This window comes from Ursus americanus, chromosome 31 (genome assembly GCF_024610735.1).
Source record: "Ursus americanus isolate L20-20 chromosome 31, mUrsAme1.1.p, whole genome shotgun sequence".
Classification (NCBI taxonomy): domain Eukaryota; kingdom Metazoa; phylum Chordata; class Mammalia; order Carnivora; family Ursidae; genus Ursus; species Ursus americanus.
The window spans coordinates 17,070,600-17,092,068 of record NC_142157.1 but is presented as its reverse complement, the minus strand read 5'-3'; the positions used below and the strand labels follow the sequence as shown (position 1 = coordinate 17,092,068).

The following is a 21,469-nucleotide window of genomic DNA, read 5'->3' as shown; positions in this document are numbered from 1 at the left end:
AGCTTGGGCCCCGGGTTCCTGCTCTCGCTCCTTCCCCCGTTCCGGCCGCGGCGACCTAGCTCTGCGGGTTAGCCTACTCCTCCTGCCAAGGTCTCGGTTGACTTTTTGGGTCATGATTTTTCTTTTCTTCTCGGTAGATGTACCCAGACACATGGCCTGAAGCCCATGTTCTAATCGATCAATTAAAATGTGGCGGCCCGTCTGCCGGCTAAAACCAGACAGCTCCCTTACCACCCAGCTGGCTGGCTCGGCACAGGGTCCAAGACTGCTCTGGCCCTGGGCTTGTGGCCCAAGAAGACGCCTGACCCCGACTCTTGGAGGACTCGGTGCCCCCCCCCCCCCGCCCCGTGATGTGGAGCAGCTGGACGCGGGTAGAATTTAGGAAATGGAACTTCCTTATGCAAAGGGCAAGCATATGAAATTATAGGTCTTGAAGTTCGGGCTGAAAATGAAATGAAATCAATTTGTGGAGACCCGCAGAGCCATTTTTCCTCCCGAGCCCGTTGGGAAACAGTTCAGTCTCCGAGCTAAAGAGAAAGCCACGCTCCCTTAAAGACAAGGAGACGACCTGCCCCCCTGTTCCCTGATGCCTTCAGTCCCTCACCAGCCCGGCCCCCTCCTGCCTGCTCTCTTCTTCCTTAGCTCCCATTTCCTTGTCTTCCCACCATGAATCCCCTCGGGCCACACCGATTCTTCCTCATTTAAGCTCAGGGGGGGAAAGAAATGCACACAAACCTTTGTTTAGAGATGTAAGCAAGGGAGGAGAAACCTAATACTTAAAAATTGATGCATGCAAGCCCTTTGGCAAAAAAAACAGTGCTGAATAGCCAACAGGTAGACAGAGAGGTGCTCCACATCCCTCATCATCAGGGAAATGCAGATCAAACCTCAATGAGCTACACCGGACACCTGTCAGGACGGCTAGTATCAGAAAGACAGAGAACAGGCGCTGGCGAGGATGGGGAGAAAAGAGAACCTTGTGCGCTCTTGGGAACCCAAACTGGGGCAGCCATTGTGGAAAACGGTATGAAAATTCCTCAAGGAATTAAAAATTGAACTACCCTAAGATCTGGCAATCCCAGTCCTGGGTAGAGATCCAAAGGAAACAGAATCATTATCTCGAAGAGATCTCTGTACTCCCATGTTCACTGCAGCATTATGCATACTAGCCAAGGCGGGGAGACAAGCTCGGTGTCTGTCAGTGGATGACTGGATGAGGAAAATGTGATCTGTATACACAGTGGAATGTTGTTTAGCCTCAAGAAAGAAAGAAATTCTGTCGTTTGTGACAACGTGGATGACCCTGGAGGGCATTATGCTAAGTGAAATAAGCCAGACAGGGACAAATACTGCATGATATCACGTGCGTGCACGTGTGTGTGTGTGTGTGTGTGTGATCTGAACTCCTAGAAACAGCAGAAAAGTGGTTGCCAGGGGCTGAGAGGGGTGGAAGAAATAGGGAGAGTCGATAAAAGGGTACAAAGCTTCAGCTATCAGATGAATAAGGTCTGAGGACCTAACGTATAACACGGTGACTGTAGTTGGTAATGTGTACTGTATAAGCGAAATTTGTTAAGACAGTAGAACTGAAATGTTCCCACCAAAAGAAAAACAAAAAAGGTCAATATGCGAGGTGATGGCTGTGTTCATTCCTTGATGGGGAAACCCTTTCACAATGGATACGTACATCAGTCATCGCCATGGATACATTAAATATATACTGTGTGTCAACTCTACCTCAATAAAGCTGCGTAAAGAAATGAAGATGTTACTTAGTCTAGTAAAAACAAAAAAAAGCCAACAACAAACAAAACAGTGCTGGTTCTCGAGCCTTCGATCAATGTTCTGAGCCCCACAGACCGAGGAAGCTGTTGCTCCTCCCATGGGCTTTCCCAAACTCCCCTTTTCAAGTCCTCACAGAGCAACTTGCCACCTCCCTCAGCCAGTGGCCAAAGACTCCTCACCCTGCCATATCCTTCTGGCAACTGCTGGGTGTCAGGGCGCGTTTGGCCAGGGACTCATTTGTGTGGGCAGCGTCCCCCTCTTGAGGGAGTAACAATTCCACGGAGTGCTTGAATCTTTTACCCACACAGAGCCAGCCACCCAGCCACGGAGCCGGATCTCAGGTACCCGGGCTGCTCCCCACCAGCGCACGGATGTGGAAGAGAGCTGGCCGTGCGGGGTGCAGAGACAGCTGGCCTAGCCTGAGACAGGCATTCTGATCCCCGCGCAAGACAGCAAACAGGCTCAGAAGCTTAAAAGAGCTTGCCCAAGGAATCAAAGCTAAGAAGGGGTGAATTCAGGATCCTGAGTTCAAAGCTCTTGTTCTTTATGCTGCACGAGGCTCTGCTTCTGGAAACTGCATTAAGGCGGCTTTTCCCAAGTCCTGCTCTTTGCAACACTAGTAGGGAAAAAATGAGTCAAACAAATCAGATGGTTTCTGAGGAGGAGGGCCTCCCAAAGTTACTAAGGCCCGTGAGTCTCTGCGAGGGGTACCTGCCAGCAGCAGGCCTCACACTGAATTCATCACGATGCCTGCTTTCCTCCTCCCTTCAGAATGCCCTGGGGGCCTAGTGATTTGGAAACAGAAGACATTCAGGAAACACTGCATCAGAAACCCCCAGTCATACCCTCTGCCCCCCTACAGGTATGACAGGCAGGTGGCTCACTGGTGGCCATGGGTCCCAGAAGGCTGTGCCTGGGGCTGACCTTAGCCGGAGCTCCGAGAGAACAGGCTCAGCGCCTCCTTTGTCTCCCACACCACCCCCTCCCACACCTAGCACAGCGCCTGCCCCCTCTGCCCATCCCCCCCAGAGGTCTGGGCACAGCTGCGGACACTGACGACCAGATGGCAGCATCTCCCCATCAAGTCCAAGTGTGTGTGTGTGCGCGCGCTCTGCGTGCAAGGTGGGTGGGGGCTTGGCTGGGCCCAGTCCTGCTGCACTTGACCCGTCGCAGGGCTGCTCTTCCCGGGGCCCTTGGAAGCTCCCTGGGAGGCGGTAAAGATCGATGCTGTGCTTACTGACCCCCAGTCCTCTGGAAGGGAAGGGAAGGGAAGATCTTTTGCAAATGCAAATTTGGTCTTGCCCAGCCCCTGCTGAAGGCCTTCCCATGGTATCCCACGTCCTACTGGGCCGAAGCAAACTCTAACACGGCCCAGCGGGCCAGGACAGCTTGGTTCCGTTACCTCCTGGGCCGCCTTGAACCCTGTTCCGGCCCATCGTCTGGCCCTCTTACCAGCACCCAGTTACCTCCCAGCTGACTCCGGATCTCAGCTGCAGAGACACTTGCTTACCGGCAGCCTCTCCTGATGCTGCCTCGGCCACATCCCCAGAGCGCGCGCTTGGATGGACCAGCGCACCTCCCCTAAGGACGCCTGGCTTAGCTGCCCGTGTATCTTGTCGGACTATGTCAGTCGACTTCTGTCTTCCCCGAACGTGGCAGCCCCGTGAGGGCAGGACGCTGGCTGTTTCTGCCCTCACCGCGCTGCGGCCTGACGGGAAGCGATGGTAGGTCTTGATATTTATTGAACGAGTGAATGAGGTGCCTGCTGCTGAACTCACCCTAACTTCCCGAACCCCTTTCTCGAAGACATAATCCCCCCAGCCAAGTAAAAACAGAACAAGGCAACAAAAAACCCTTTGCTTGAGACCGTAAGAGGCAGCAGCCCCTGGGAGCACAATGAGACCACGGACCACGCGTCTGTGCTCCGAGGAACGGGGCAGTCTGTTCCACCTTCACCCGGCTGGCTTTCAGACACTCTCCCCGGTGTGCTTTCTTACCCAAGGAGGGGGCCGCGCGTAAGGAACCTGCAAAGGCCGCCGGCGGGGATGACGGGCGGGGCTGGACCGCCTCACTCGGGGTGGGGTGGAGGGGAGAAGTCTCCAGGCCCGAGTGTCCCCTCTCGCATCGGTCTGCTCACAGTGCCAGACCCTTCCCCGCGACTGAGCTCTGCAGTCACACCACTGCCCAGGCTCCTTCCCCGTAAGGCAGCTCTGTATCCAGAGCTTCAGACGAAACCATTGGTGACACATTGGTGACAAGGAAAACACGCCTCCAGGGAAGCAGCGGCTTTGACACACCCAAGATCAAGGAGCCGCTGCGGTCCCAAGAGCGTACTGCGTAAGTTTTCAGATCCAGGGCGCCGAGAGGGAAATGGAAGACCAAGGCCAGCAGAGTGGGGAAGAGCATAGGTTTTGCTGCTAAGGGTGACCCCTTTACTCTTTACTTAAAGTACCAGAAAATCTTTAGAAAGAGTATAAGTTTGGGAGTCAGATGGGAGATTCAATCTTATTTCTCTCACTTGCTAGCTCTGTGCCTGGACAATGAGTTCACTTCTCTGAGCCTCAGTTATTCTAACTATAAAATGGGGTAATACCACTAAGCTCATACGGGAGGGTGGAGGGGATAGAGAGAGCGAATGTAGTTTAGGTGATGAAAACAGGGCCTTGAAGGTAACAATAGAGGCTGTGACAGAACTGCCCGTGGTGTTATTACGGTAGAAAGACTTTCATCAAATATACACCTTCCACACAGGCGGATTCAAGGGAGGTGGGCCAGGAGGAGAAACGCGGAGAAGCCCAGAGACTGACCAGCTCTTATCTTCACAAACTTAATTTTAAATCTCTTCGGAAGGAGAGCAGATTGAAATGTGGCAATAAACCTGAGATTCCTGTTAGAGAAAATTCCTGCTGGGTATCACGAAATGACCATGGCCTGGAAGACGCCACGTTGAGGGGAAGGAAAGGAGGGAAGGGGTTAAGGGCTCCACTGCTGGGGTTTGCCTCCAGCTGACATTAAGGAACTTAATACATATTTGCTCTGTTTTCTGTTTATCCCTTTACGCTTCTGACTCAAACTTACTGATTTTTTTAAAGAGATTTCAAAGCATGATAATTTATAAATCTTTATAATCTTTAGGTCCCCTGCCTTTCCTCCTTTTCAACTTTTTAATAATAATCTGCCAGACCTTTGGTCGGCTTTTTTCTTCAGAATATCCCACCTAATCTGATTCCTTCATAATTGATTCCTCTTTATGCCAAATCTTTGAGCTAGAATCTTCTTCAGGATCTTTAATGAGTCCTGTCACAAACCCTTCTAGAAAACTATGTGGTAAGAGAGCCATTAATAACCTCTCCTTCACAACATTGAAATTCGCTTTCTTTGCTAACTTTATTAACACATTTGTTCTACTGAATTAACACCTCTTAACACATCTGCAAAGCAGAATTAAAAGTCCAACCAGCCCTATTTAACAGTTATCTCGTATCACTTGTTAAAAGTTGTAATAATCCTCCTTTGGGGCGTTCATCAGGAAACAAAGTCTCAACAGTGTTCTCACAAACATTTTAAATTTGCATTTTATAGCGGGGCAGTTTAGGAGTGTGGCCTCTGACGGCCTCAAATCCCAGTCTGAATTTGGTAGCTGTGTGCCTTTGAGCAAATTACAGAGTCTCTGGGCTCAGTTTTCTCATACATAGACTGGGATAATATCCGCACTCATCGTTACGAATGAAAGAGAGAGTGACTCTGGAAAGGAGTTTAGGCTCCACCAGTGGCTCCGTCAGTGCCGGTGGCCCACCATCCCCACCCCCACCTCCGTCCTTCCACCCATTTCCACGGCTGTGGGCCCATAAACACGACAGCTGAGATGCCCTGTGGTAGGGGCTCCCCGACGCCCCTGGGCTCCCAGTGTGAGCCAATGACAAGAAAATGGGTGCCAGCTCTCCACCGTCCACTGTCATGATCCGAGCTGACAACACGCAGGCCAGAAGGCCAAAGTGATTCTCGCCCTCCGTAGAGCACTGTCTTTCGGAGGAAAGGCCTCACCGATACGTAGTTACGTGCAAAACTTTCTGAATTGAAATATTTTCAGGGTATACGAACAGAGCAGGTTTCAGTTGCAGGAAAAAAAAAGCAGCTAGATTCTCCTGACAATTCTTTTCGTATTGCTACAAAAATAGATCCCTTCTTGAGCTGTTATAAACTCATCTTCCACCTTAACCTTAAGCATTAAGTAGAAAGCAAAGAGTTGTCCCCACCCCCTACCCTGAAGCAGAAAACTGTACTCAAACAGGCCAGTCAGCTAAATTATAAAGCACAGTGTTAATGAAAAAAACAAAACTAGATTAAATTCTAGTCTCATTTATCAAGATCAGATGTCAAGCCACTTCACCATAATTACCTGCTTAAAAATTTAATGATGCTTCTGCATGAATTTCAAAACTAAAGATACTTGTATCAGCCATTGAGATTTTTTTTTTTTAATGAAAGAATGCTTTATGCCCTGCTTCTATTTCAACAAAACAGCTAAGTGCGAGCCCTGCATGGGATTAAACTATCAAATCCTCTAATCAACGACATTATTAGAGACAACAAAAGGGCTGAGAGGATCCTTATGTAATTCCACTGTAAATGTGAACTGTTTCTGTTACATCGTATCTGCAGTCTAACTATCCTAGTGACACAGCCAACAGAAAAAAACGATGGAAACAAATTTGTTTTGTTTTTGTTTTTGTTTTTGGCAAATTGCACATAACCCTAAAGGATATTTACCATAATTGCTCAATTGGTATTATTCTCAAGATCAGAGATCTGCTGATTGATGAATAAAAACCCGAAAGTGAGCAAGTCTACCTAGAATAGTTATCAGATCAAGTTGACACCAAAGTAGGGGAAATGTTTAATGTTTAATGTTTACCTAATACGTACTCTAACAATAATCACTGGCAACATGGGAAAAAATGCTTATTAATGAAAGACTGGAGAAAAAAATGTTACATGTTAAACACTTTTTTCTACTTTTCTTTTTAAGTAGACACTTGTATCCTTCACAAATAAACACTATTTAGGTTCTAATTGAAGTATATACACCAGGGAGGTTAAAAAAAAGTAAACATTTTTTATGAAAATAATTCATGACCTAAAAATAATTATGAACCCACTGGGTCAGTATGGGTGTCTTACAATGAAAGAGATGTCAGAGGAGGAAAAAGGAAATTGTGACACTGCTCTGTCCTCACGGGGGATACAGTCGAACGCAAGACACTCATTCTTTGGCTCGAGCCATTTAATTATTTTTATTTAATGACATGAAAAAGAAAACTTTCCACTCAAGCCTCTCTCGTAAGTAGCAGAGCTGTACTGGTGTGGGGGGAACTGTATTTCTAAGTAAAAAAATAAAAATAAAAATAAAAAGTATACGACACTTACACATACACATGAATGAAAGTAGCCGCTCAGAAAACCTTTGTTCAGTAACTGTCTACGTTAGAATTCTCTTTGCACGGTCTTGTAAACCTAACGAATCTCCAGAAAATCTTTTTCCCCCAAATTAATTTCTAAAGGACTCATAAAAGGACGTCTGACAAGAGAGCTGTGATGCCTTTAAAATCAACAAAAGGGTAGGGAAAAGTATATTTTTAATTCTTACACAAAATTGCAGTTAAGAAAAACAGCCTCCCTCACGAGAGACGAAAAGCCCATTTTCACACAGTATTTTGTGTGTCACAACCCCCCCCCCCCCCCCCCCCGTGCCGCTGGGGTCACGAACAGCCTCTGCGCTGTTCCCGCCACGTGTAAGGCTCGGTGGGCCTCGTGACGCCGCTTTCACAGAGGCTGGTGGAAATGTTGAAGCACCACGTGACCGGGGCTGTGCTTACTAACACCGAGATGTGGTTTGGAGGAAGAAAACCCCAGATCCACACAGTTACTCAACATTTGTTTTTGAAACGCTTTGCTGGGTGACAAAATGTCATCGCTGGGCAGCACCTCCCTCTGGTCGCTGCGGGCGGTCCGCGTGAGCTGGCTGCGACCGCACGGGCTCCCCACCCACCAAGAACGTGGCCACCCGAGGGTGAGGACACCCCGCAGAGGACATCAGGCGCTTTCCTTGGCCCGTCATCTAAGGGAAGGAGCTGCCGAAGCAGCACACTTCTTTCCTAGACCAGATCACACAGGACATGCACCTGTCTAGATGTGATTTTCGTAACGTCCAATACGGGTTTTTGCCTTGGCTACAGATTTAAATGGACGGTTGAAGAAGCTTTTCAAACTCAAGAGTGGTGACATTTCTAGCATGGGGCTGTCCTTTACATTGATTTTTCTTACCTCAACATCCTTTTTCAGTTTTTCCAGGAACACCTTTTTGTTGTTGTCATCAATATAAATCTTTTGGCCCTCATTAATGAAATCATTATCCTTTAAAGTCGGTAGTTCTTTGGCCTAAAACAAACAACAAAGGGAATGAAAGAAGTTTGAATAAAATCTAAGAAATAGATACCTTCCAACCCCAGAGGTCAAGTTTCCACCCCCGGAAATGGAGCGTGCCTCGCTCACGGCAGGCGTCTGACCCGAGGCAACAAAATGTGAGGTGGCTTGACTACCGCAAGGGGGCACCAGTGAGCTACGACCACTGGAAGCATTCCCACTAGGAATGGAGGGTCAAACGTACTCCATATTACGAAGTTTTGTAACAGACTTCATGGCATAAACCTGACTGCTTTCTTAGATCCACTCTCTTACAAGAAGTCTTCTAAGTATAGAATTTGTATTCTTGGAATTGTCAGGAACCTTCAATTTTCTTACTGGTACAACCCAACTCCACACCCCTGACACTTTTTGGGTAGCTTTTGCGGGCTTCATGTTACAAATAACAGGTTATCTTGTCTCAGAAAAGCACCATCCGTAATCATATCTAATTTCTCAGTCAGGGAGAATATGCAGCCAGAGGTTGGCCATCTGTCCCTTCTAAGCCTTCCTGGTCACCACCCCACCAAGAAGAAAATTCTGTTTGCATTTGGACAATGCCGAAGGAAAAGGTCTTCTTTTCACATAAAACATACTAAGATGAACAGTTCTATCCTTTATGAATAAACAAGAGGGTGGTGAGCTGGCCACTACACTGTCCGTCACAACACAAAGTCATGGGTGACGATCGAAACATGGGTCACAAAGCAGTAAAAAACTTGAGCTTATGCTATAGGATAATATGGGCATATAATTTTGAAAGTGTGGATTATTCCATTTAACTTTGTGCAACCTGCATTCTGGGAGAGTTCAAGACCAACCAAAAGCCCCTCCCCACTCCTGTTAGCTAATCATATCTTATTTCTTCCAGCTGAAAGGAATCCAACATCAGACACGGTCTTAGTATACCAATGAATGTCTGAATGGCTCTCTTTCCCGTAAATGTGAGCTAAATGAAAAAATAAAATAATCCAAGGAAAGAACATATTCTCCTTCCTGCTCCCCACATTGCCTCCCCGTTATTCAGAGCAATAAAAGAAAACCCATTGGATAGATCTACCGGACCATCTTTCAAACGCCTGAACTTTTCCTTTTATGTAAACTATTCACATCTGTCTGTGCCCACACATATATGCACATATATTATGCAATTCCAAATTTGTAGCTCTGCCACTCATTTTAACTTTGTGAAAATTTGAAGTCTTGCAATCGTGAAAAAAGATTCTACTTATCTGAGAGAGGGCGCACGCACGCATGGGGGGAGGGGCAGAGGGAGAAGCGGACCCCCGCTGTGCAGGGAGCCCCATGAAAGGCTCGATCCGGGGATAGTGAACTGAGCCAAAGGCAGACGCTTAACTAAGCCACGCAGGCACCCCGGAAGTTTTGCAATTTTTAATTTGATAAAGCTACTGCCAAAATAATTACCTTTACAAAGCAGGTATAGCAAAGATCAGAAATCCAAAGATTTGATTCAAGTAGCAGTTACCGAAGGACCGGCACGCACAGGAATGCAAAAATGCAAAAATTTTATTCTAAAGGAGTCTGTGATCTAGTGTGAGAGGAAGACAGGAGAGCAAGTAGGTAAACACAAAACACAAAACACAAGGCAGCATGAGTATGCAAAACGGATAAACAGTGCCCTTCTTGGGGGAGACTCCTCTACTTTCAAACACTTCCATGCTGAGTCCAGAGTTTTGAGGAAATAAAAACACAAAGCCATTCTTCACAAAAACGATGGAGGGGCCTGTTAGTCTGACCCCCTAAATCTGTCATTAATGATTTAAAAATAACGTCATAAATGTGACATAAAAAACCCTATGTGTGACGACAGCTCATTAACGCGAAATGTTTGAGTCAACCGTGCTCAACCGTCAGGCGGCTTCCAGCACAATTATAAATGTAAGGCTGCTTCACAGCGAATAGGGTCTGAAGTTTCACAGACCCAGAGGGCGGTGAGACACTGCCCTGGATACAAACCTGGAAATGCCTTAGAAGAAAGGTTCAAGCCAGATCTCCACACACACTCAGAGATGGAGGAGCGGATTCTCCAAGGGGACACCCCGGGTGTTGGTGTCTAACTGTGCGTGGGGGGGGGGGGGTGGTAGCGTGTGTGGGTGACACTGTTAAGGATTAGGGTACCGGCCTCAGCTCCACAACTCACTCCGTACATGTAAGAGAAGAAGGGCAGAGGGATTTGGGGTTCCGTGCGAGCAAGGGAAACCTGAAGCCGGGGATGTCAGAGCAGAGCCGCGGCAGTAAGTGACACGGTGGATAGGTGTTTGTAATTCCAGGCACATTCACGAAGATGAATGCCATTCGGGTTCACCCCAGCAGGATGACCTCATGTGACAGGGAAAACTTAATCCTAGCTCATAAAACTCCGGGCACCCTGTACTCTATTACTAAGCTCACTTGTGAATTTCACAGGCACTAGGGACGTATTTAGATTGGATCAAGTTTTTAAAAGGGCAACCAGATTGGTTAAAAGACTTAAGGGCTTACCGAAAGGCTCAGGAGGCAAAGGCAGATCCTTAGCAGGGCAGCTGCTGGCGGAATCCAACACGGGTCTACACATACCCACCCCCAAGTGTCTGCAGTGGGGCAGAGCGCGTGGGAGTGCCACCAGGGTGCTGAACACACGAACCCCGATGTTCTGGACCCTGGCTCCACGCCCTCCTTTGTCAGGGCCTGGGGCCAGGTTTCTGGGCCCCTCCAGGCGGTGGCCTCAGGCTCGGAAGGGGGAACAAGCCACGCAGCGCCAGCTGCTCTGGGTCCTGCGCTAATAGGCATTTCACCTGCATCCACTTATTTACGTGCATCGTCTTGTTTATTCTTCACAACAATCTTAACTCTTACCCCCCTAGATTCATACCGACAAGGACACTGAATTCAGAGAGATCATGCAACTTAACGAAGGTCTTAGCGAAGGTCTCACAGCCTGGCAGGCGCAACAAGGAAGCCAGTTCTCACGTGGAGACGGGAACCCGGGCTGCCTGCTGCTTTGCCATTCAGCTCGGGTGGAGTTGTTCTGAGAACTCCGCCGACACCCGTGTGACACACTTAACTAGCGAGTGCCATTTGTCGTCACCGCTACCTTCGATGGGAACATTCGACGAATTGTATGGATTTAAAACCTAGACTGCATACAACACCTTTTCTAAAAAAAAAAAAAAAAAAAAGAACTTTGTTCTTTTCTACTAAGAACTAGGTGAGGAAGATAAAGTCACCTGGCAGTGATTCACGCTCAAGAAAACCTTACTGCTTAGCTTTTGAAAAATTTTTAAAATTTTCATTTCCAGTATAGTCAACAGAATGTCATGTGAATTTCAGGGATACAATAGAGTGATTCGACGATTCTCTACATCACTCAGTGCTCATCACGGTGAATGTACGCTTGCTCCCCCTCACCTGTTTCCCCCACCCGCCTCCCCTCTGCTAACCATCTGTTTGTTCTCTATAGTTGAGAGTCTGTTTCTTGGTTTGTCTTTTTTCTTTTTTATTGCTTAGCTTTTAGAACAATTTCAATATATCCCTCTGATAATGAGAAGTATTTATATTTAAACGCAATTTTTTTTGAATGAAGAAAATGACCAGGCTATGAGTTAATGAGCGAGTATACTCTCGGTGTACAGGCCCACAAAGGGGAGGTCTGCAGCACAGCACAGAAGTAACCGTGGGTAGCGATGGAGTCTACCCTTTGCTTTGCACTTAGGAGAGCTTTGAAAGCCTCGAAGTCACTGGTCTGGTTCTTTAATGGGTGTCTTTCATAACCTTTCTAGTTCAATGCAGAACCAGCCAGAGGGCGGAGGAAACCACCAGCGCTAAAGACATCAGCTCAGAATCGCTTCTTAACTGCGGACTCTCCCAGGCTGGCTCCCAGCCAGCGGTCAGCAACCTTTCTGAAGTGGTAGTAGGTTAAGTCTTTATTTATTCCCTCTGAATTATGTTCTCCTGGCCAGTTTCGTGGAGGCTGGGAGCCTCCGAGTGTGACAGGGGAATTGCAGTACCACACAAGGTACTTGCGGGGAGGCGATGCCAAGAAAGATGAGCTCCATCACCCTCCCCCATCCTCCCAGGGGCCAGGACTGCGGTGGGGGGGGGGGGGGGCTCTGGGAGCTGCTCCCAGGCCCCGGGGCAGCCCAGGGAGGCTGCATACAACCAAACTCAGCGTAGGGTCCAGCACGGCCCAAGTGTAATGAGGCAAGGTTACTTTCTCTTTTGGATGAGGTAATTCTATTGGGGTGGACTGGACCCCAAATGACATTCACCTATTCTAATGCGACATGTAAGTGCACAAAGGCAAAGGCGTGAGCGGAGAGACACCGCTCCCCTTGCAACCTAGCTATCCGGCTTCCATCGTTCGGATAAAATTAGCAGGATGCATATCCCTCATGCTTTCCCGCGGGGTGATGCCAGACCCCAGGTCCATTGGCCATGGCCCAGCACGGCACAGAGACTGAAGTGTCAGGTTCTGAGCACAAACTGGATCCAAGCTGCCGGGGTTGTAGCTCAGCTCCTCCCATTATTAGCTGTGCGGCTTTGAGCCAGTTACTTGACCTCTCTGTGACTCGGTTTCCTCCTCTTTAAATGGGGATCAGCCAACAGCATTGCTTGGATCCAGTTCATACACGTACAAAGCTTGGGGCAGTGCCTGCCACGTGGAGGGTTATATACAAACATCGTCAGTGTTATTTGTGGGTCATGTGCTCAAGTATGGCTTGTGTAGCCAGAGAAAAACTCCTCGCTGATAAATCCAGAGCAAGATTTTTAACATATTTGGCATATTTAACATTTTTATACTATCTGTGACTTTCTGAACCAGCTGCTTAATCCGTCTCTTGCGAGTCTATACTCTTCATTAGTAAGAAACATACTATGTAACAATAGTGGTCATGGTCAGAAATGGTTTATATGTAACTCAACACAAACGAACATGGCCGTGAGAGTCGGGATATACACCCAACTGTGTCAGAGCCTGAAGATAACCAACATGCGGATAGTTTCCGTGTATAAATGCTTCTGAATATAAGCGATTACTGATTATTCCCTAGGGGTCAATAAAAGACATAAATGATCTCTAAGGACAGATTTGGCCAGGGCTTTGAGATTAAAAAAAAAAAAAAGGAGAAAGTATGCAGAACTAACAACGACAAAGTCCACAACTCTCGTTTTTAGAAATGAACCTATACTTCTGTGGCCAGAGGGAAATTATGGATCCCGAGAGGGCCAAGGAGGCAAAGGTAGAAAGAATGGTAGAAAGGAGATTAATGAAACAAAACAAGGCATTAGAACAGCCCTTCTAAAAACAGTTAGCACTTTTACTAAAAACTTTAAAATTTCAAATTAAAATTTTTCAGATTTTTCTGAAAACAAATCCAAAAATAAATGTTTAGCAAAAGAACTTACATCGTGTTTCAAACGGAAGTTAACTTGTCGGTTACATGTAAATATTTACCTACTTCACTGGGCTCTGCGATGTGATACACGATTGCCGTCATGTGTGCGGAGTTTAGTAATACTGCCTATGTTAAGGGCTAGTAAAGCCAGAGAAATGATACAGACGTCTTATTTTAGTGAGATTAAAAAATCAAATTATCTCTTAGATAAGTCAGAAAGCATTTTTTTTTTAAAACATCACAAATATTTGAAATCTGTATTCACGGTCAAAACCATACCTTCATATACACAGAATTCAAACGAAAATGATACTGGGTTTTATCTTTGTGCTACAATTACATTAAATTATACTAGAAGAGTCTATCGTATTTTACATTGCCACTACCAATAGGAAAGTAAAAAATACATGTATAGTGAAAATGCACAGAGCCAAAATTTATATAATACAGAGCCATGTTTTTATTTTCGCCTGGACAGAAACCCTAACAGGAAAATGGAACATACTCCTGTCACACTTGAGTGTTTAATGCAAACAGGATTTTGGCACCAGAAGGTTTCAATGCAAAGGATAATGCATAGCATAGTTCTCTGTGATTAAAGGACTTGTATTTCAGAAAGAAATGAATTTTTGTACGATGTGCTCATTTGGCAACCCATTTTTAAAGTCTAATTGTAAGCCTTGATGTCAAAGATTGCCGCCTGGTGTCCTTTTGATGGGCTGTATTGTCACACTTGGAGCTGAATGCACAACATAAAAAATATATGTACTAATTATTGTCTCGTGTTAGGGACTGCTTATGTTCCTGATTTACTTGTTATTCCAAGCTCACCTAAATGAAAATTAAAAGAAAGAATGAAACCCCCTTCACCAGGCTTTCTGAACCACTTCATAAAAATCAGAGTCTGTGGGGCTGAAAATATCCTATCCAGAAATATTTCTGTGAGGGAGAGAATTTTAGGTAATCCTTACTTTGGAGCTAGGATAAAGATAATTTGATTGAATAACATCATATATGTGGTATCAATTTTAGGGCAAGAAGGGATGTTAGAGATGTGTAATAAAATCAGTTCTGCTTCTCAAAACATCCAAGCCACAAACTGGATACACGAAAAGGCAAGTTAGTGAATGTGGGTAGAGTTCCTACAGAAGTGGCAAAGATAACAGGTGCCTTCTCACAACAAGTGCATGGAGCAACCTCCTTTAACGTAAGTCGGATGTCTATGCAAGCTCATGGCTTGGAAAACGATCCAACAGCCCCTCACTACCTTGTAATGTCCGCAGCGAGAATGGATACATTGGTGACCAGCATCTGCAAGTGAAATGTTCATCGCTTGTATTTTGAACTCGTCTATGTGTAAATGGAGAAAGAGAAAATACTTCAACACACCTGTGAAACTGGGCTGCAATTAAGTAGCACAAAACTGGGTGAAGCCCCAGTGCGATTCTGCCCCTTAGAACTGTTGGGGCTGGCAGGGCCCAGCTGCTGGTTATTTATTGTCCCTGAGATTTTCAAGCTAATATTTAAAATGTGAAATGTACTGCTTTTCTAATATTGTCATGCGTTTCAAAACGTAATGGCCCTTTAATGCTAAGTGGGTGGTATCAGTGGGGACAGTGTGGTTCTCCTCCACAGGCTGTGACGTGACAGTTAACTTGCATGCGGGACACACAAAATAGACTGTTACGATCTAACCAGAAGATTCCGTTGCACGGATGTTGATGGTGATAATATAAAAAATTTCAGAGTCTGAAAACTTAAGCAATTGACCAAGTACGATATGGTTTCTGGTTTAATACTAACCTAGCGAACATCACAATTTTATTATTTTATTTTATATTCTAATTTTTTTTTTAAAGAGGGGAGAGGAGGAGGAAAGGGAGAGAGGATCTTAAGCAGGCTCCATGCCCAGCATAGAGCCCAATGCGGGGCTCGATCTCACAACCCTGAGATCATAACCTGAGCTGAAATCGAGAATCGGACGTTTAACCAACTGAGCCACCCAGGCACTCCACAATTTTATTATTTTAAAACGTATGCATCTGTAGCAGCTTGGCTTAAATTCAGGCCCCATTCTAAATTTTGAAGTTTTCTTTCCACCACGACTCTTTCTGGAACCAACTGAATAAGAGTTGTCAGCTTAAAAAAAAAAATCCCCATATCTAACAGCACTGCTCCTTGCGGGATTGAATTCATCCCAGAGACATAAAAATGAATTGAAGGCAACTGAGAGTTTCCACGCCACCGGAAGCCATACAGGCCCGAGGACTTTAATACTGCGACCTGGGAGGTGCTTGCAAGAGCACCCCTCTTTCTCACATGCCTCTCTTACCAAATTCCAAATGAGTTAAATCTTAAAAACTCCACTTCCCAGACTAACCCCTATGGTTTACATTACGGGGTTCTTAAGGTTTGCTTCGACATCCGCTGATATAATAGGACAGTTCTAAACATTCTTCCCATGAATCCTAGCAATCACCTTCACCCATAACTGGAACAGACAGGATCTGAGTGACTGTCACGTCCAGGACTTTCCAAAGTCCAGTCTGCTGCTGATTGGCACCTCGGCAGGAGGAGAGAGCTTTGTTTGAAACAAGAGATTCTGACACTAAAGCAGGAAAACGAATGATACGATCCGGTCTTTTTCATCTTACGAATGATGACAAAGTGAAATGATTTATCCCTGAACCCTAAACTTCCATTAGTGCCAGAGCAGGGGCTGGGACTCAGATCCACGACTGCTGTTTGGGGCCCCTCCCCGAGAAGCCCCTTTTATAAAACATCTCTGGGCCACGAGGCAGATGTTCCTCATGTTGCCTTTAACTTAAGGTCTGAGGACCTTCTTCTGCCCTGATGGGAACCCATTCCTTGCACTCTGGGGGCTGGAATCTGCGTTTCTAGCCCTGGCTGGCAAAGGGAAGTGATTCACTTCCATCTGGGGAGAAAAGGGATTTTACAGAAGGAGGTTAAAGCATGAGCCGAGTTTAGGGATTAAAAGCCGCGATCATCTTGTTTTAACTGATGACTAGCTGACGGCGGGAAGATTCCCGAAGGACACGCCGCTGTCTTGTGTACATTATTGTCCGAGCAGCTTTGTCACCTTGCCTTTAACTGCATCCCAAAGAACCAGAGAGAGGGTGTCATTAATTGTAATTTGTTACAATTTAAAGATTACAAAAGAAATGCTGAAAACTGGTTTGGGAAAGCATTTCTTGATGTAAGGGTATTAATGATCAACTCTCCCGAACCTCCAGTCAGTAATAGGTAAAATGTCAGAGATGGTGACAGTCACTTAATTGCCAGTGCAATTCACAATGCCTAAGAATCGACCAGGCAGCTTTCCGCGGCCCATTATCAAAGTGTCAACAATGATTATTGCCAATATAGTTACACAAATGCCAATCGCAGGGCAGGTGTTTCCTTTCACATGAGTTCCGGGGAGCAGGTTAGATGTTAAAAGGAATCTTCTCCTTGGGACCCAGTGACTCCATTACACAGGCTCTGCTTTCCCTCATAAAATCAGACCCGAGTTTTGAGGAGAAGTGTGCAGAACGATGAACAAAATGCATATTTGTGTAAATCCCCAGGACTCTGTCTCTCAAGAACATGGGCTCTTTAAAGAGTCAGGTCAAATCCCCCAGAAATCAAGTGAGTCCAGTTATGTTTTCTTTTACTTCCCCGGATTCCCTGCTGCGTCGCTGGCTTGCTGGCAGCATGCTAAGACTGTCATTTGTAAAAAGCAGCCTGCTCAGCTATAATTACTAATTTGATGTCACAGTGGAATCGCAGCACAGCTGTGGAAAGATCGACCACCAGGGAGATTCGCGTTTGTCTGTCTCATTTAGAGGCGGCTAACTGCTGGAGCCATGAATGGAAGATGCCCTTCCATTAGAAAGGAAAGAATTAAAGAATAAAACAAGTCATAGCAGCTGTCAGAATTTGACAACGGCTTAAAAAAGGAAAAAAAAAAAAAGCACTGTTCTGCTTTTTTTAATAAAAATTCAAGACATCTGTACATGCGTGTTCTGATACTTGTTGCCATGAAAGTGATGCCACTATTGTTTCGACACAACTTCTTTATTCCCCTCAGTTCCATCTTCATTATTATGCTAATGCAAATCACACTAATTATGTGTCAAGCTGAAATCGAAGGGATGGACTCGTCTGCACCTATGCAGCACGGAATATGGGAAATGACGGTTTCAAAACTTGTCATCAACAAGTTGAAAGTATGGGAAATTAAAACAGTTATCATGACTCAGATAAAAGGAAAACTCACAATTGAGATTACTAATGAAGCCATGTCAGTGGGATTCTTTAGGAAAATTATTCTTTGCACCATGACATCATTTCTTAGAGAACACAGTTCCAGAGGGATGGCAATGAAAAGATTCCTGGCAGATCGTGGGATTTCATTCAGAAAAGCCCAAAACGTAGAAAATAAATATTTTTAGCCTTCCTCAAATAGTTCTACCCGGAGGTAAAAGCGACTGTTTTGATAACATTTATGGTTTTATTTGTGAAGACAAAGAATAACACGCTTTTTTGGAAGATGAAAAATGTTAACTGCTCATGGAAAGGAAACCTGAAAACTGACAGAGAAAGGCAAAGGCATTTTTTTAGAACTTGAAAAACCCAATGGTTTTAAGCGTTCGGCTCCATTATATGCATTTCATTTATTTTGACGTACTACAGTTGAGTGGCTGTTACCTCGGTTGTGGTCAGATTATAAACAAAACGCTGTCTCCGAGCCATGACGCCCTCCTACCCTCGCAGGCGGGCGGAGTTTCCATCCGGTACAGATTTTAATGGCTTTTTTTTTTTTTAAAGATTTTATTTATTTATTTATTTGACAGAGATAGAGACAGCCAGCGAGAGAGGGAACACAACAGGGGGAGTGGGAGAGGAAGAAGCAGGCTCCCAGCGGAGGAGCCTGATGTGGGGCTCGATCCCATAACGCCGGGATCACGCCCTGAGCCGAAGGCAGAAGCTTAACCACTGTACCACCCAGACGCCCCAGATTGTAATGGCTTTTACTTCCTTTTCTATAAGGTATTTCCCCTGGCCCCTGGCCCCTGCCCAGCGAGCGCCTGTAAACTAGAAGGGCAGGTGGGTGGCCTTTTGCAGCCGAAACTTCTGGAAGCAGAGCTATCACGAACCCCGAAGGAAGCAGAGAGCACTGAATTCTTCCTCAGGGTAATCGTGTAGACAACTTTAATGTTTAATGTTTACACGGTGTGAGATACAGCGACGTCGACTGTGGTGACAAAAATGCCGAAAGCCTCAAATGGAGGAAATGTGAATCGGTCGTTTTGCCAACACAAGATGAAACCAAACGATTTATTTCACGACTTTGAAAAATTTTAAATCAAGATTCAGTAAGAAATGCTCTCGTACCATATTTAACTCCAAACATTGTTTTGTGTCAAAGCAGGCAGGGAATGCTTCGTGAGTCATGGGATTGCTATGAATTTTTGGTAACAGGTCCTTTCAAAAAAGGAGACAGAGAAGTGCCAGACATTCAGGGGGTAATGGCGCAGTGGTTAGAAAGGTAAGCTCTGGTACCCTATGATCCAGCCATTGCACTACTGGGTGTTTACCCCAAAGATACAGACATAGTGAAGAGAAGGGCCAGATGCACCCCAATGTTCATAGCAGCAATGTCCACAATAGCTAAATCGTGGAAGGAGCCGAGATGCCCTTCAACAGATGACTGGATTAAGAAGATGTGGTCCATATATACAATGGAATATTACTCAGCAATCAGAAAGAACGAATTCTCAACATTTGCTACAACATGGACGGCACTGGAGGAGATAATGCTAAGTGAAATAAGTCAAGCAGAGAAAGACAACTATCATATGATTTCTCTCATCTATGGAACATAAGAACTAGGATGATCGGTAGGGGAAGAAAGGGATAAAGAAGGGGGGGGTAATCAGAAGGGGGAATGAAACATGAGAGACTATGGACTCTGAGAAACAAACTGAGGACCTCAGAGGGGAGGGGAGTGGGGGAATGGGATAGACTGGTGATGGGTAGTAAGGAGGGCACGTATTGCATGGTGCACTGGGTGTTATACGCAACTAATGAATCATCGAACTTTACATCGGAAACCGGGGATGTACTGTATGGTGACTAACATAATATAATAAAAAATCATTAAAAAAAAAAAAAAGAAAGAAAGGTGAGCTCTGGGCCAGAAGCCTGGCTCCACCACATCATAAGTGGGGGGCTCTGGACAAGTTACGGAACCTGTCTGTGACGTAACCTCATTTAATAATAATGGCGCCAACCTCGTAGGACGGTTGGAAGGATGATATGACTTGATTCACGTAAAATGCAAAACACTGTCTAGCACGTAGTATACACTCAACAAATACCAGGTATTACTACTGACCTTTCCTAATCCCAAGACATCACACTTAACAGTAAAAAATAAATAAATAAATAACCCCCAGACGAAGGTAAGGTTTCGCCTGTGCCACTGACTGTGTGAAGGAGCACGGGAACTGAAGCTCATGGGTCTCACATCCGTCACGATGTGAGGTAGGAAAGGTCCTTCCCATCGCTGACTTCTCTAAGCCCCCCTCCAGGGGAGATGTTCTGAGGAACAATTCAGTCCAGGATAAAAGCATCCTAAGTAGGCTCCTCAGAAAAGTGGGTTTCTATTAGACAAATTCTGTAATTTCATTCTTTTCACAGAAACCTCCACCAACGAAGGGTTCAGCGTTTTCGGTGAGGCGGGAAGTGGAAATGCGGTAAATGCCATGGGTTTCTGGAAAGTGTGTGGTCCTACAAGCAGAGCAGTGGAGGGAGGGACAGGCAATCGGATGGTCTGCTTCTGGTGAAATATTAGCTTCAAGGATGTCAAACACTTGTGGCTTTCCTTCCTACGTGGGCTCGTCTTAGGATTTTGGCTTCAGCAGCAACCACCCCATGGCCTCTAACTGTCTTTCTTGGCATTGTTTATTGTCAGAGCGGACCAGGCCCTTGGTGATCAAACCTGAAGAAATGAAAATGAACAGAGTGGGGGGAAAAGGGTGGGGTCTGCTAGCAACAGTCTCGAGGGACCTGGGAACAAAGTAAACACAGAGCGACCAGCGTGGAATAGTGGATGTCATCACCACCACAGCTCTTACTCAGGGGCTGGCTTCTTGTTATGAGGCCGAAAAGTCTGCATGGCTCTTCAAACAGTCCAGATATTTTCTTCTAGGAGAAAATCCCAATCCTACTAAACCTCTGAGTTTATTATGGCCTAAAACCTAAATACCCGCTTGGGTCCTGGGCGCTTGGACAAAACATTTAGTCATAGCAACATGGAAGTTGGTAGTCCATTGTTTCTGCTTCTTTTGGCCAAAGCTGGTGCCTTCAGGGTGACTTGTGTGGAGATCAGAATGTAAAAATATATTCACTAGTGCACAGTAAAAATAAAAACGGTCGGGGCGCCTGGGTGGCACAGCGGTTAGGCATCTGCCTTCGGCTCAGGGCGTGGTCCCGGCGTTATGGGATCGAGCCCCACGTCGGGCTCCTCCGCTATAAGCCTGCTTCTTCCTCTCCCACTCCCCCTGCTTGTGTTCCCTCTCTCGCTGGCTGTCTCTATCTCTGTCTAATAAATAAATAAAATCTTTAAAAAAAAATAATAAAATAAAAATGGTCAGAGAAGGATCCGCCATTTCCTTTTCCGCCCCTCACTTCATCACCCACTGAGACCCAGCTTCTGCTCCACCCGCTGTCATGGACAAGGTCACCAGAGAGTTCCTTGGTGGTAAGTCCAATGGATAATTCTCAGTCCTCATCCTACCTGACTTTGCAGAAGTATCTGG

At 45.8% G+C, this 21,469-nt stretch overlaps 1 protein-coding gene across 1 annotated transcript in view; it reads right to left on the bottom strand.

The window, feature by feature from the left end:
- Positions 1-21,469, bottom strand: part of PIP4K2A (phosphatidylinositol-5-phosphate 4-kinase type 2 alpha) — a 173,961-nt gene that overhangs the window by 7,930 nt on the left and 144,562 nt on the right. The window contains exon 7 of the mRNA XM_045787164.2: positions 8,110-8,223. Within this exon, the coding sequence (XP_045643120.2) occupies positions 8,110-8,223 (114 nt within the window). The remainder of the gene's footprint in view (positions 1-8,109; positions 8,224-21,469) is intronic.